Source organism: Nematolebias whitei, chromosome 17 (assembly GCF_014905685.2).
Source record: "Nematolebias whitei isolate Nwh7 chromosome 17, NemWhi1, whole genome shotgun sequence".
NCBI lineage: Eukaryota > Metazoa > Chordata > Actinopteri > Cyprinodontiformes > Rivulidae > Nematolebias > Nematolebias whitei.
This window is the reverse complement of record NC_056514.1, coordinates 17,933,357-17,949,810: the sequence shown is the minus strand read 5'-3', so window position 1 is coordinate 17,949,810 and position 16,454 is coordinate 17,933,357. Positions and strand designations below refer to the sequence as shown.

At 39.8% G+C, this 16,454-nt stretch overlaps 1 protein-coding gene across 1 annotated transcript in view; it reads left to right on the top strand.

The window, feature by feature from the left end:
• LOC119423347 (ras-associating and dilute domain-containing protein-like) overlaps positions 1 to 16,454 on the top strand; it is a 51,884-nt gene that overhangs the window by 28,448 nt on the left and 6,982 nt on the right. The window contains exons 8-12 of the mRNA XM_037690725.1: positions 2,711 to 2,748; positions 2,834 to 3,060; positions 10,324 to 10,436; positions 14,209 to 14,476; positions 15,829 to 16,001. Coding sequence (XP_037546653.1) covers positions 2,711 to 2,748; positions 2,834 to 3,060; positions 10,324 to 10,436; positions 14,209 to 14,476; positions 15,829 to 16,001 — 819 coding nt within the window. The remainder of the gene's footprint in view (positions 1 to 2,710; positions 2,749 to 2,833; positions 3,061 to 10,323; positions 10,437 to 14,208; positions 14,477 to 15,828; positions 16,002 to 16,454) is intronic.

Genomic DNA, 16,454 nt, shown 5'->3' with positions numbered 1-16,454 from the left:
ACCTTCCTCACCAAACTTGGTCATTCTAAATAAATCAAATAATCAGTCAGGTAAACTTTTTATAAGAATCCATAACTCCAATAAACCTTATATTCTGTATCTTTTTGTAAGAAGATGAACATCATCTTGTGAACACAGTACATGTGGTGACCCCTGAAGATGTGCACAAAGAGCCCTCAGAGGAAATGGAGGCTATTTGTGGTTTTCTTGGTGAACATCTTAAAGACACCACTGCTGGTCTGTGGAGTTGACCTGCCTTGTTGCTGCGGTGCTGGAACACCAAGAATAGTGTGCATCTTGATGTTTTGATGGATATCTTGATAAAAAGATGGTATACGTATACAGTGCCGTGTGAAAGTATTCGGCCCCCTTGAACTTTTCAACCTTTTGCCACATTTCAGGCTTCAAACATAAAGATATAAAATTTTAATGTTTTGTGAAGAATAAACAACAAGTGGGACACAATCGTGAAGTGGAATGAAATTTATTGGATGTGTCAAACTTTTTTAACAAATAAAAAACTGAAAAGTGGGGCATGCAATATTATTCGGCCCCCTTGTGTTAATACTTTGTAGCGCCGCCTTTTGCTGCAGTTCCAGCTGCAAGTCTCTTGGGGTTTGTCTCTATCAGTTTTACACATGGAGACACTGAAATTCTGCCCATTCTTCTTGTAAAACAGCTCGAGCTCAGTGAGGTTGGATGGAGAGCGTTTGTGAACAGCAGTCTTCAGCTCTTTCCACAGATTCTCGATTGGATTCAGGTCTGGACTTTGACTTGGCCATTCCAACACCTGGATACGTTTATTTGTGAACCATTCCATTGTAGATGTGTCTTTATGTTTTGGATCATTGTCTTGTTGGAAGATAAATCTCCGTCCCAGTCTCAGGTCTCTTGCAGACTCAAACAGGTTTTCTTCCAGAATGGTCCTGTATTTGGCCCCATCCATCTTCCCATCAATTCTGACCATCTTCCCTGTCCCTGCTGATGAAAAGCAGGCCCAAACCATGATGCTGCCACCACCATGTTTGACAGTGGGGATGGTGTGTTCAGGGTGATGAGCTGTGTTGCTTTTACTCCAAACATATCATTTTGCATTGTGGCCAAACAGTTGGATTTTGGTTTCATGTGACCAGAGCACCTTCTTCCACATGTTTGGTGTCTCCCAGGTGCTTGTGGGAAACTTTAAACACACTTTTTATGGATATCTTTGAGAAATGGCTTTCTTCTTGCCACTCTTCCATAAAGGCCAGATTTGTGCAGTGTACGACTGATTGTTGTCCTATGGACAGACTCTCCCACCTCAGCTGTAGATCTCTGCAGTTCATCCAGAGTGATCATGGGCCTCTTGGCTGCATCTCTGATCAGTCTTCTTCTTGTTCCAGATGAAAGTTTAGAGGGACGGCCGGGTCTTGGTAGATTTGCAGTGGTCTGATACTCCTTCCATTTCAATATGATTGCTTGCACAGTGCTCCTTGGGATGTTTAAAGCTTGGGAAATCTTTTTGTATCCAAATCCGGCTTTGAACTTCTCCACAATAGTATCGCAGACCTGCCTGGTGTGTTCCTTGGTCTTCATGATGCTCCCTGCGCTTTGAACAAAACCATGAGACTATCACAGAGCAGGTGCATTTATACGGAGACTTGATTACACACAGGTGGATTCTATTTATCATCATCAGTCATTTGGGACAACATTGGATCATTCATAGATCCTCACTGAACTTCTGGAGTGAGTTTGCTGCACTGAAAGTAAGGGGGCCCAATAATATTGCATGCCCCACTTTTCAGTTTTTTATTTGTTAAAAAAGTTTGACACATCCAATAAATTTCATTCCACTTCATGATTGTGTCCCACTTGTTGCTGATTCTTCACAAAAAATTAAAATTTTATATCGTTATGTTTGAAGCTTGAAATGTGGCAAAAGGTTGAAAAGTTCAGGCTGAATCCTTTCGCAAGGCACTGTAGACAGCAGTCTACAAAGCAGCAGCAACACTTCAAATATCAAAGGCCTAGCATTCCTTTACCGCCACATTTCATGCCTGTTTTACACTAAAATTAGAAATGACAGAATTGTACCCATTTTGGTCAGATTTAATAAACCAACATGCCCAGTTTGACACAGTATTGTGAAATTTGTCTGCTCAAGAGTGTTATGAATGTCTCTAAGCCACATAAAAGTTTAGCATAGTCAGTTTTGACATGCATCCAATGATGCCTTTCTGAAAGGTCTGTTAAAATCTGTTCAGTGAATATTTTGCTAACTGACAAACAGGGCTGTAGGTGCTGCTTATCTGTGGCAGCCATCTTGAATTAGAGTCCCACTTGAAATAATCTATGTACAGTACTGTACATCCAACGAATTTCATTAAAATCCATCCAGTAATTTATGAGACTGAGTATTTTGCTAACAGACAGAAGTGCCCACAGTCACTAAAGGCAGGCAATAAAATGACATTTAATCTTAATACATTTACTGACAAATTATCAAATTTTTTCTATTCATTAAAAAAATCAGTTTCATTTCAAATTTATAGCTGTTTTCGTTTATGTTCATGAAATGAGCAGATTTTGTTTTACAAGTGATGGTTGATGAATGCAATCACAAATAAAAACGTAAAATTTAGCTGTTTTCACCAAAGTTCTGATTGAAACCCTCCTGAAACCTGACACAGTTTTCCACTCACAGATTTTATTGTATTTTCCCACACAGGACTGCACTACAAAGATAGCCACAGTTCAGTCCGAGGTGTAAGTAATTTGCTTTCTCCAGCCACCATTTTTATAACTTTTAATTCCATTGAGACCATATCTGATGTTTTGCCCTTTCTTGTAGTCACCCTATGAAAGGGTCAAACTGTGAAATCCTCAAGGCTGGCAGTCTGCACGAGATGATCGCAGAGCTACGCCCCCTGATGGTATGGATGGCCAACAGCCTGGAACTGCTGCAGTTTGTTCAACACCAGCTGCCTCTTCTTCTGGAGAGGAGGAACCAAGAGGAGCAGAGGCAGGAGCTGAATGGAGGATGGGAAGGTAATGTACTCAAGGCAGTGGAAAACGTATGTGATAGTGATTGTATGTGTTCATGCCTTAGAGAGATCTAGTACATAATACTTTAACATCTTAAGTAAGACATGCCATAAGACCTCTTGCAGTTAGAGACACACACTGGGTGAAAAAAGACAAAAAATTGTTGTCTGAATACCCCTGGGATCCTGGGGGCTATGTTTTCTGGAGCATCGACCCCTGGTAGGTTTATTCATGGCAAACAGTCCTCAGAGAGGGGGTTAGACCAAGAGCAATTCAGAAACCTTGAAGGATAAATAACAGATGCATCAGGATAAAGAAAAGCAGGGTACTCCCCTGAAGCCAGGCCTAGGGTTGGAGCTCACCATCGAACACCTTGTGCTTAGGCTTTGGTTTCTAGGACTTAGCCAGGTTACACCTGAAAGAAAGATTGGATGTCACTTCCACATGGGTCCACCAAGTGTAAGGAAGACAGTCAACGTCAGGGGTCAGGCTCTATGCAAGCCGCAATGTCATTCCCTGATCTGTTACAGAAGCACAATCCGTAGTGTACTCCTGGGTCGCACGGATCGCCGTTGTTTATGAATAAAAACTTACTTTATTTACTTAGAAAAGTATGTGCTCTATCTCTACCGATCTTCATGTAAATAATTCATGCCACTCGTACTTCCATTACAAATCATTGGTTAAGATGTGACGCATTAGACCTGACCACCAGCCTGGACTGAATGAGAAAATCCCTGCAAGATACAGAATGAATTATTTCCATGGTGAAACAGCACCGCTCAGTGGTGAAGCTGCATATCATTTTAACCATGACGTAAATATGTCAATGTGCCGTAAATTAGCAACATGAAAATCAGTGGAGATAGAGCACATACTTTTATAAGTAAATTGAGACAGTTCTTATTCATAAATGGAATTATAACAGTTAATTTTCCTTAATCTAGCATATTCAACGGCGATCCGTGCAACCCGTAAGTATTCCTTTTAGTGCATGCGCAAAGGAGCTACACTACGGATCGGCTTTCGTAACAGATTGGGGAATTACACGCATGGCAGGCCAGGGAAGGTCCCTGGCTGTGCCAATTCCTGGCAGCAAAAAATAGCTCTAGGGACATGCCATTTCCTCAACAACTTGCCTTAGGTGGAGGAATTAAAGTATCTGGAGGTCTTGCTCACAAGTGATGTAGGATGGAGTGGGAAATGGATCGGCGGATCAGATCTTGTTATCAGTAATGAGTGTTGCTTTGGTCTAAGTGTTGAAGAAAAAAGTCGAATCAAAAGAGAAAGCTCTCATTTTACTGATCCGTTTACATTCCAATTTTCACCTGTGGTCATGAGGTAAGTACCATGTACAAGAGAATAAGATCTTAAATACAAGAAGCTGAAATAAGCTTTAATGAGACAGGGTGGCCGAGCTCATCCTTAGTGATGAGGTAAGGAGGTTTGTTATCTGGTAGAAGCTCTGAGTTGTTGTGTTTTGTTATTTAACCTTTTTTTTCATTCAACCTTTATTTAGACCGGTTAATCCCATTGAGTCTTGAGGACTCAAGAGGCATACAATTTTTTTTTAACAAATTAAAATAAGATGGCAAAAATAGCAAAAAATAGCTAGATCATAAGGCGAATGTAGAAAACTAAAAACGGGAACATGTCTGCATTGGTCCTTGCCAGGAGTCCAACAGATTCTTAAAGCCACTTAGAGAGGTCAAAGTTGAGAGTTTCAAATCTTTTTGCAAGATATTCCAGGAAACAGGAGCAGAGTAGGAGAAGGTCCTTTTGCCAATTTCAGTCCGCACTGAGGGAGCACTGCAGGTAATAATGTCCTGAGAGCGCACGCTGTAACTGCGCTCACGCAGAGACATGTAGGAGGTGTACGAAGGCAACAGACCAAGAAGTGATTTAAAGATGAATATATGCCAGTGGAAGAGTCTGCGTGAAATTAACGATGTCCAGCCAACCAGTGAATACAGGGTGCAGTGGTGGGTATGATAAGCACAGTCAGTTATGAATCTTAGTGCACCGTGATAGACAGCATCCAACATCTGCAGGGTTCTTGTAGGAGCATTAATGTACATAATGTCACTGTAGTCAATGGAGGGAAGGAAAGTCACAGTTACAAGGTGTTTCCTAGCATTCAGAGTTAGACAGGATATGTTTCTGAAAAAGAAACCCAGTTTAACTTTCAGTTTCTTTACTAGGTTTTCCACGTGGAGCTTAAAAGAGAGATACGAGTCGACCAAGATACCCAGATATTTATCGGAATCAACAAACTCAATAGGGACACCATTTGAGGATAAAATTGGAGGAAGAACTGCTGGGACCGACTTCCTGTTTGAAAAAAGCATCCCTTTGGTTTTTATCAGCATTTAAGACAAGCTTGAGGTGGAACAAATCTGACTGAATGATGTTGAATGTGGATTGCAAAAGCTGGAAAGCCTTAGCAACTGTTTTAGCGTGACAATAAACAACTGTGTCATCAGCATAGAAATGTAAGGATGTACAGTATCAGGGATATTTTTACCTACCTTACCTATGTAGATTGTAAAGAGGGTGGGTCCTAAGACTGAGGTTTGTGGTACACCATTATTGACTGTTAAATAACTGGAGGAAGTACCATTATGTTGAACACTGCCTCCGGTCTGAAAGATAGTTAGAGAACCAACTAATGGTATGATCTGAGAAACCAATTTCTGAGAGCTTATGACACAAGATGTTATGATCCACAGTGTCAAAAGTTTTAGTCAGGTCTAAGAAAAGTGTAGCACAATAATCCTTAGCATCCAATGCTTCAACAATGTCATTAAGAACCTTCAGTGAAGCAGTTGTGTTGTTTGCTGAAACCAGATTGATGGCGAGGTAAGATGTTAAATGAGTCCAAATACTTTTGATTTGAGAGTCTATCAGTTTTTCTAGAACATTGGCTAAAATGCAGAGTTTAGAGATTGGCTGATAGTTGTTCAGTGAGGTGGGGTCACCTCCCTTCAGTAAAGGAAGAACAAAGGCTGTTTTCCAAGCGTTTGGGATGGAGTTTTGGCTTATAGAGAAATTGAAGATGTGGGTCACAGGAACTGTGATGATATGAGTAGCCAACCTTAAGAAATAAGGTGGAAGTTCATCTGGACCTGCAGATTTTTTAGGATCAAGACCTTTTAACAGTTTATTTACCTCACTGACTGAGAACGGAGAAAAAGAGAAGGTGTGATTAACTGAGGATTGACTTGTAGGAGGGATTTGATTTGTAGAAGTTTGGTTATTAAGTGAAGTGGTTGATTTTCCATTAGTAACTGTGTCAAATAAAGAACTAGAAGCAACAAAATGTTTGTTGAAACAATTCAGGATCTTGTGCTTATTTGACACAGGAGCAGAGTTAATGAGAAGTTGTGATGGGAGGTCAGATGATTGGGGGGTGCCTGAGAGAGATTTGATGGTTTTCCAGAATCTTTTAGGGTCATTTAGATTTTTGGAGGTCTGAGATAAGAAATAGTTACGTTTTGAAGCTTTGATGGCAGTTGTGCATTTATTCCTCAGCTACCAAAAACTCAACCAATCAGTATCTGAACCAGATTTTCTCACTGCGGCCCAAAGATGGTCTCTCCTGTGCAGGAGGTCAGCTAGCTCTGGAGTAAACCAGGGGCTGTCTCGTCCCTTTATTCTGAACTGACGAAAAGGAGCATGTTTGTTCACAAAATAAATGAAACTACTATGAAAAAAGTTCCAAGCGCTGTTCACATCGTCAGTTAACAGAATACGATGCCAGTAAAAGTGAGTGTAGATGAACATATGCTGATATATATTCATAACTTAAACGGATTCTTTCATTTTTCTGGACTGAATAATGTTGTGCATTGAATTATTAAAAACGTAACGTGAGACGTTAATTTCCTTTGACCCATCAAAATGAACGTGGTCATTTATTTACAGAATCAAGTTTAACATCACACATTTACATTAATTTGGCAAATTGAAAATTACAACATGGCTAATTTAGCAAGTTTTACAATCAGGAAAACCATACGGCCATGATTTCCCTTTACTTCACAACAGACATTTCTGAAAATATCTTGAATGATTTCTAGCAGATAGAAGAGTTTAAAGATGGAAATTGAAGTTTAAGTTGAGAGAAAGGATGGATGAGGGAAATGTGTGTGTGTCGGCATCAGAACGGCACTCTCCGGTGAGTTCCCAGCTTCTTCCCCGGTACACTTAGGTGGTATAAATCAACTCTTTTACCTGGAGGAGGTGATTCCACTGGTACGGAGTTCCATTTAACGCACCCTTTCAGCGTCTCCGTAGGAACAGCTGTGAATCGTCCGAAGTAGTGACGGTATTCCGTCCGACACAGGTTCACCTCACGAGTGGACTTCACATGAGTGGAGTCCTTCAGAAGTTCCACTCAGAGGTGGAAGATGTCATAATCCCACAAGACTCGGAAGAACTCGGGATCATGCCTGGACTTCTGTTCTCCCAGCACTGGAGCCTGAAGCGACTGAAGCTCTGCAAACTCTCCACCCGACTCGACTCGACTCTGGTTTGAACTAGGAAGTACCGACATTTAAAGAGCTCTATTTCCGGTTCACTTGGGAGTTTCCTGATTGGTCGTTTCGACCAGACAGGGGTGTGTTTTTGTGACGTAAGAGGTCACTAGGAGTCAGAAAAACAGCAAGAATGTTATGGAACAGATTGAAAATGTTTTTCAGACAGACGAGAGGAATATTTAGGCTAGTTGAGGGAAAACAGGTGCCAGCCTCTATATTTACGTCTGAGAGGATTTAAAACATGACAGTTCGTTCCAACAACTTGTTTTGCGTTTGACTCCAACCTTGGACCAACTTACACTGCTCATTCAAAGACAGAAAATCAGAAAATGCATAATTACTCTGTAACAGACCTTAACATGATTTCTACTTTGCATGAGGATTAAAAATCACTAATACTGTTTCACAGTTGATTAAAAATGATTAGTTCACTTCAACATTTAAAAATGGTTTGAACTAAACACACTTTGATTATCAAACCTTTGTAAAATAGTAATGATAATAGAAAAAGAGTGTTCTTTCACTTGATCAATTCAAGAAAGAAAGTCTCAGGATGGGTCAACCTGTATTTCTGGATTCAAATCAATGAAATGACAGTTTATGTCCCATAAGGTCCTTAAGGTCAGGATTTGACCTCAGGCCTAGTTCACTACATGAGATAGATCCCAGAGGAATGACTGTTCAAAAAAGTGTTTCAAATCCCTTTTTTGAATTAATCTGGGTTTAGAAGGTGGAAGTTTAATATCTCTGAGAGCACCTATTACACAATGATCGCTCAAGATGTCAGCAAAAACACCTGTACCAGGGAATTTGTGAGGCATATTTGTTAGAAACAGGTCTAAGATGGAAGATTTTTCAGGACAGTTTTTGTTTGGTCTAGTGGGAGAGTTGATGAGTTGGGTCAGATTAAGTGACAGGCAACATTCCTTGAAACAGGCAGGCAAGCCTTTATTTATACTGGTAGTCTCATTGAGTCATGAGGACTCATTTTCAAAAGATACCTGTTTTAGACAGACAACATATAAAGTACAGACAACAATATACAAATAATAAAACAGTTGGGTTATAATAATAATCAAATTAAGGAGCCATATAAAACAGGGTAAAATACTAAAAACAAGAACATATTTGCTTTGATTTTTCTTTTGACATTATCAATAGTTTAAAATGTCTTAAAATGTCTTAAAGAAATCAAAGTGGACATCTTCAGACAGCTTCAGTTTTTGTAAGGTGTTCCAGGATACAGGAACAGAGTAAGAAAAGGCCTTTTTGCCGAGTTCAGTCCGCACTGAGGGGATGCTGCATGTAATGATGGCCTGAGAGCAATGCTTTGTTGCAACAAATTACCCAGTGCAAAAGGAGTGATAATAAACAACTCAGACACACTGGCTTAAGTGTAATGCTTTTATTTACAGTGGACATAGTTCAGGAAGAATCAGGAACCTAGAAAATGGATGGTAGGTAGTTTGGATCCAATATCCTGTACAATCATGAGAAGGTCCAGTAGACTCAGAAGGTGGGTGTGGTTGAAGGGCGAGGTGAATAGCTAAAGAGTACAAAGGTAGGTTTGCAGAGGTTCTATGGAAGGTCCAGCAATTGGGTATGTCTCAGGAGGCACACTGGAAATATCTCAAGGCAAAAGGTAAGTATTCACAAGACTAGAGATTCACAAAAGGCTAGAAACACGAACCATAGGCAGGGTAATGCTCCAGCGTCAAAGGGAGATTCTCAGGTGCCTTATATAAGCCTGGAGCTTCATCAATAAACATTTCTTGTAGGTGTGGTAGTATGGCACCCTCTACTGACCAAAGACAGATGTGGAATAGGAACTCCCACATGTTTTAATTGCACTGACAATGTGATAAGTAGTAGATGGTAGTAGTGGAGCCATTGCTCCTCTGTATCAAAAGGAGTCAGTTGAGGTGGTTCAAGTTGATTAGTATGTCTCCCTTTGGAAGTTTTCCAGTCATGTCCTACTGGAGAGAGACCTCGAGGTAGACCCAGAACCTGCTGGAGGGATTACACATCATCTCTGCCTGAGGAACCCCATTGGTATCCCCCAGGAGAAGCTGTAAAATGTTGCTGGGGATAGGGAGGTCTGAGTTTCCCCCATAACCTGACTAGACATAAGTGATAGAAAATGGAAATAGGCTGCTCAAAAAATAGTGTGCGACATCATCAAACTCTTGGTTTTGTGGTAAAATGTAAAAAAAAAAAAAATTCAACTTAATCTGTGATTCTGTAAAAACTGTTGAATATATCAAAATATTAATTCAGTGATGTAAAGTTCAACTTTGAGTGGCCTGTTTCAACTTTGAATTTTTTTTAATGTTTTGATGTAATTTGTATGGGTCATTGGGAGGCGTAGCAAATGAAAATTTGTGACAGAAATTTAAAAACAGTATTCCATTGATTATCGCGGGGGGTACGTTCCAGACACCACCACGATAGGTAAAAACTTCCAAGTAGGAACACTATGTTTATTTTAACATTTATATACATATTAAGGCTTTATAAACCCTTCCTACACTTTTGCATGTTCTTAACAATGTTCTAAACTCTTAAACCTACACAATGTTAACAACATATGTATAGGTACTGTACAGTACAGTACATCAAACTAGGATTGCTTTAACGGTTATGCATTGGCATTATTAATAATAAAATAGTAATAATTGGTCAACTGATCCATCAATCAGGTTTAGTTTCTCAATAATTTGCACACATTGATGGTATGAATTTATAAATGTGTTTTTAGCATCATTGGAGCTCCGCTTGTCTTGTGTTCGATCTGCCAGTGAGGAGACCATGGCTGTCCTGGAAGAGATCATCATGCTTGCCTTCCAGCAATGTGTCTACTACATTACCAAGGTAACAGATGATTGAGAGAAATACATTACAGTTCATTCAAGAAATTAATGAAATACCATAGAATAATATTTACTAACTCACATAAAACCATACCATACCTTCACCAAAAATTTTAATTTTGGGCATCAGAGAAAATCCATACAACTCCACTTACTTTACAACAAAGATAATTTTAGTCATACGAAAAGCAAACAGATCCAAATCATATCATACCAGAGAAACTGCATTTTTGGTGGGTGACAGTGGAAAGGAATGACTCCCACTTAACAGGAAGTAAGTATTAGGGAACCAGTCCTGGATGGGCAGCCATTCATTTTAAACAACTGGGTATGAGGGGACAGAAAAGAGAACTAGACAAACACAGAATTGTTGGAACTTGTGTAGTTTCTATGGAAAGAAACAAAGAGAAAACACAACATTAATGGCACCAATGACTCTAATTATAAACATGGAGATTAAAGCAAGTAAAGACAGCCACATATAAAGATTTGTGGTCAGTTGGTCCTCCAGCAGTCTAAGCCTATAGCAGCATAACTAAGAGATAGCTCAGGAAGCCCAAGTTAGCCCAAATAGGATTTATCAAAAAGGAGAGACTTAACCTAATCTTAAAAGTAAACAATGTGTCAGCCTCATGGACAGAAACTGGAAGTTGGTTCAAGAGAGGAGCCTGATAACTGAAAGAACTGCCTCCCATTCTGCTTTTGGAAACTCTAGGAACCACAAGTAAACCTGCAATCTGAGAGTGAAGTGCTCCGTTTAGAACATATGAAATGATACGATTTTTAATGTAATATGGAGCTAGGTTGTTGAGGTCTTTGTAGGTTAGTTAACTACTGTTTTGGATTTTACAGACATGGCCCAACAGAGTCATGCCAGGTTGGTCGTTTAACATATGCACAAAATTATATCGGATCTCTCAGCTGACTCCCATAATAAATAAATTAAAATGTTTAAAATAAAGATAAATTATTACGCTTACTTTTCACAAAATGTTTATATCAAATGTGCTTTGGGCTTTCGTCTTGCAGTGTAGACGCGCACAAAAACTTGTGGTCACAGTATCCAGTTATAAGTAAAGTAGCGCCACACCCATGGAAGCATGCCCAGGAACATTTCAAACAAATTTCCAGTTGAGCTGCGTGGGAGTGGGTCAAAATGCCATTCAGAAAGAAGAAGAAGAAGAAAACAAAAGCATAGAAGAGATTGAGCTATTTAGATTCCCAAAATGACATTAGCAAATCAGTTCACTATTTCATTCATCAGTCAGTGGCTGAACAGGAACTCACAGGTGATTTATAAGGAGGAGCAAATCTTTGTCAGCTTTCACATACTGCAGGTTTCAATGCAGAAAGGAACAAGCTCTGAACTGGAAACTATAGGAGTTTTCCAGTAAACTCGACCCTGTACGTTTCAGCACATTTTTTGCTCAGCACAGAAGGATGTGGTTGTCTAACAACCTGTGATCATGTTATTGCACTGCTTTCTCTCAGCCTGATGAACCAAATGACTTGCAGATGTGGCTTGTCAGTAAAACCATAAATAATCTCCAAACATCATCAGCTGTTAGTTATCAAGCCTTAAAAGTTACATTTAACAAAGAGTCTTCTTTCCCTGGATGTGTTTGAAATAGCAGCTTTGATGTGACACAGAGAGAGCGTTGTACTGTCACTGTTCAGTTACCAGCATTTCATTCAACCTTTATTTACACAGATAAATCACATTGAGCCTCGAAGACTCATTTACAAGTGAGACCTTTTTACTGAAATATGCCTTTACTGATTTAAAGAGGCGAATGAAGCTCATCACAAAATTTGTACCCTAATATTTGTAAATCAGATCATGTGAAAGTCATTTATCGTGTTGACTAAGATCAATAATCTGTGGCGACCAGATTGAGTTAGTAAATTTCAGCTGCACAGTCAGGGATTATATTCTGAGACTTTCAATAAAACATATCCAGTGATTCAGTTTGTATTGATCGAGCAGATAAGTAAGTTTTACTCTGAGCAGACATTAAAGTTTAAAAGAAAAATTGTGTGCGATTAATGGCACTTGGAGTATTTCTTCTGAACGACTCTCAGAAGCTACCACACCAAATTAAAGTTCAATAAGTGTAAAACTGACTGAAATTTAGTGAATTTGTCCTGAGAGCCATCTTGAATTGAGTTTGCTTCAAAAAAATAATTGGCTGTACGTTTAGTGATTAATTACTAAAAGTTTCATTAAAGTCTGTTCATGAAATATTTTGCTAACAGACGGACAGAGTTGACTCTAAACATGTAATACAAAATGTTAATCAAAGACCTTGTGTATTCTGTTAGCACTCAAAACATATCTTGGCGATCAGTCTCAGCTACCACCACACCAAATTTTAGATTATCACCTGTAAAATGGACTGAGTTATAGCCATTTTTTTGTTTTGTTTTTAATTTCAGTTAGCTAAAGCAGCCGTCCTTAATCAGATTGACTCCAGAAGATAATCAGTTGTAGAAGAACATCAAGTTATTACTTTCTGAAAGTTTTGTTAAAATACAGTACATCCAGTGGTTCTTGAGATATATTGGTCACAGACAGACCCAATTTTAAATTCCCATATACAGACAAATAAAAACATTACAATCCACCTTTGCCATTTCATTAAAAGAAGAAATAGTTTTTTGACAATGTTTACTGAAGTTTAATCAGAAGAAAGATTGGAGTTTGACAAAAGATGCAAAGAATGGCGTCTATTTTTCTTTCTTGCCCAATAATTATGTCAGTCAGACCACAAGTTTTCCATACTGACAACAATAAGTCAAAAATAAAGGCATTTCCTGATTGTGTCTGAAGTATTCTGAGCTCATCTTTTCAATGTGAGGACAATGACTGCGGGATGGAACACCAAAGGCGCCACTGGTGAGAAGCATTTCTAGCTGAAGAGCCGTTGTGATGAATAAAGGCGGGTCATCGGCAGGCTTGTGGTCAAACTGTGTGTTTACTTGTGCATTGCAGACAATGCACAAATAAACAGACAATACACTTGGTTGGTTTGCCTCCAGGGTCACGCGTGCCATAGATGCATGTGGTCATCCCAGAAACCAGTCCTGCTGAGAGAATGAACCCTCACTGGCTTGCCTCCATTAGGCAACATTTTCCAGCCAGCAAGTTTTTGCAAGATTATTTTATTAAAGGGGTATTATAGCCATCTGAAGTGAGGTTCTCTGGAAAAGTTAGGAAGACTCAATGACTAACCTCAGTTTGGAAGAAAAGCATTTTCTGATAGGACTGATGAGCTAATGGCTAGTATGAGCATAACCAAGATCAAAGTGGCTTTCTGCTCTTTTAAAGAGCCTCCTGTCTGTAGAATTTTAAATTAGTTACTGCAAACACTATTTATGGCTGCCACTAGCCTTGGGTGCTTTGTGGGTTAGAGAGTAAGATTGATGGGGAACGGGGATGTCTGTGCACAATTAGACTGAACAAAGCTGTGGTTGTTCAGGCTCACTCTCAAGAACAGTTAAACGTTAGAAACTGTATTATTTTACATCGACAAACGCAACATACGCCAGCTGTGTTGTACTGTTTGAGATAGATGGATAGATGTGATACGGGTGGTCTGAAATCTGAGCTGAAGGGTTTCATGTTTTAGTTTATCCTAGAGATCAAATCATCCACCACACGGTGTTAAATTTTCCAACCACTAAACTGACCCACAGGAATTGCCAACAGTCTCTGGCTCTGCATGGATAAATGAGTTGCACTAAGCTGTGCATTTGTTTTTCTGTCTAACCAGTTCCTTCATCCAATCCTACCGGGCCTGCTGGACTGCAACCCATTCAGGGAGAGTCCGTCTGACCTATGGGGATCAGGGGACTGTGGTCAGGTCCCAGACAGCAACGGCCTGCAAGTCACCGGGGAGATCTGGCAGGTGGTGGATGTTCTAAACGAGAGCTGGAGGCTACTCTTAGACTGCCAGGTCCACCTCGAGGTTTCCTCACAGCTCCTAGGCTACCTCTTTTACTTCATCAATGCATCACTCTTCAACTCACTTATGGAGAGAGGTACCAGCATAGAACCATCATCAGTACATTCGGCATGGCCACTGTGAATGGAGACTTTTATGTATAAAGAAACATTTGTGTCGTGTTGAGCAATAGGCTGTACAAGTCGTCAGGGGGACATTCAAATGACCCACTGCTGATCAAATGGTTTAATAAGGTAACAGTAATCAGATTGGATTTCCCGAAGCCTAGGAAAACTAGAAGACAATAAAACTTGACTGCAGAGTAAGTACTAACAAGATTTCTGGTAAAGTCTTGAATATCCAGCCTCACATTTATAGCTTTCCTGGGGGCACCAAAGCAGTCTCCCATCACCTGCTTGTCTCTTGGTCCCCTGCCCAATGGCAAATTGCCTTTTTGATGTGGGTCATAGCACTGTTTGATTCAGACTTTAGTCTGGGCCCATCAAACTGAGTATGCTTAAAAATGTCCTTGGCTGACTCCATACTAAGTTGTGGGGTGGCAGTAATCTAACCTGAAGGCTGCACGAGATTCAACAACAAGGTTAAGGAACAGTACCAGTGATTCACGTTTCTGCTGACTTCTTTAGAGCACTTCTTTCTGAAGGGCTTGTACTAAAAACATGTCAATAGTTTTACGTTGAATGAACTTCCTGATGCCTGGGCTTGACTGTACAGGTTCATGTTCAACATGACTAGCTATACCAGTATGTATTACCACTAACTGTGAATTGCCATCCAACATGACAAAATTAGTAGTTTTGATAACGTCACTGCACAAGCTTTTTATAATTGTTATGAGTACTTTAGTAGTGACAAAACTATTTAGAAGTTTTCATTATCTATGGAGATTTCTAAGCTTACACAACTTTTCTCAGTGTCAAGGAAAAATTGTCTATACATCTATGATGTGGTGTCTGTCACCTCCCAGTCAAAGTAAATTCATTACATAACAAGAGTTCAGTTTATCACACTCAGCTGGGCCTTCTCCTATATCAATCATATTACAGCTTTGTTAAAACAAAGTCAAGGTTTGTTCAGTCTCAGCCTTGTGACCTCCTGTCTCTACCAGTTTTCTGGAGATAATTTTCTTGAGATGTTTTCTAAAGCAATAACTCTTTAGGACTTTTTCTGCTATCTTGACAGGATTGATGCTCTTATAGGGACAAAGCCTGGGCCTAATGCAGTAAAATGTCATCTTTTGGTTAGGGCTTAGGTTTAGCTTTTAGGTGGCGATTGCATTGGGCTTAGGCACATACTGGTACTGGTCAATTAAGGTTATGGTTTGGATTAGGCTATACAAATGAACAGAAGATAATACATTTCCCCAGTATGAATATAAATACAGTGAACAAACAAGTTTTTCTAAGATTTTATCTGTTGTGCTTACAGGCTCAGAGCCAGGTTTCTACCAGTGGTTCAGGGGTGTGCAAATGCGAGCCAGTCTTGACCTGGTCCTGGACTGGGGTCACGCTGCCGGACTAGGAGAGTTGGCTTTGGCGCACACACACACCTTATCTTCGGCAGTCAATGTGTTGGCTACACCTAGGAAGAACTTACTGCAGGTAAACACAAACCCCACACATTTCTGAAGCATTGTGATCATCCAACTATAAATCAACCCAGACACACGAAAGGCAGAGTGAATGATGGGTTTTCAAAAGACTGGTGGGGAGGGAAATAATCCCTGGAGAAGTTATGATTGTCCTGTCTGCCTTCTGTTGGCCATTGCAACTTGACCTTTATTTTGAAATACAATAAAATACAACACTTACAAAACAGGACAATGTTAGAAAACAGGTCTATTTTGACAATTATTTTGAACTGGAGGTACTGGAACTCAGACAACTCTCTTGAGCCAACAAACTGGGCACATAGATCAGACAACGCCAGTTGATGGTCTTACAAAACCAAGAAAGAAATCCTAGACCATAACATTAATTGTCTGTGTTCTTCTATGTATGTTCTTAATTGTGTGTGTGTGTGTGTGTGTGTGTGTGTGTGTGTGTGTGTGTGTG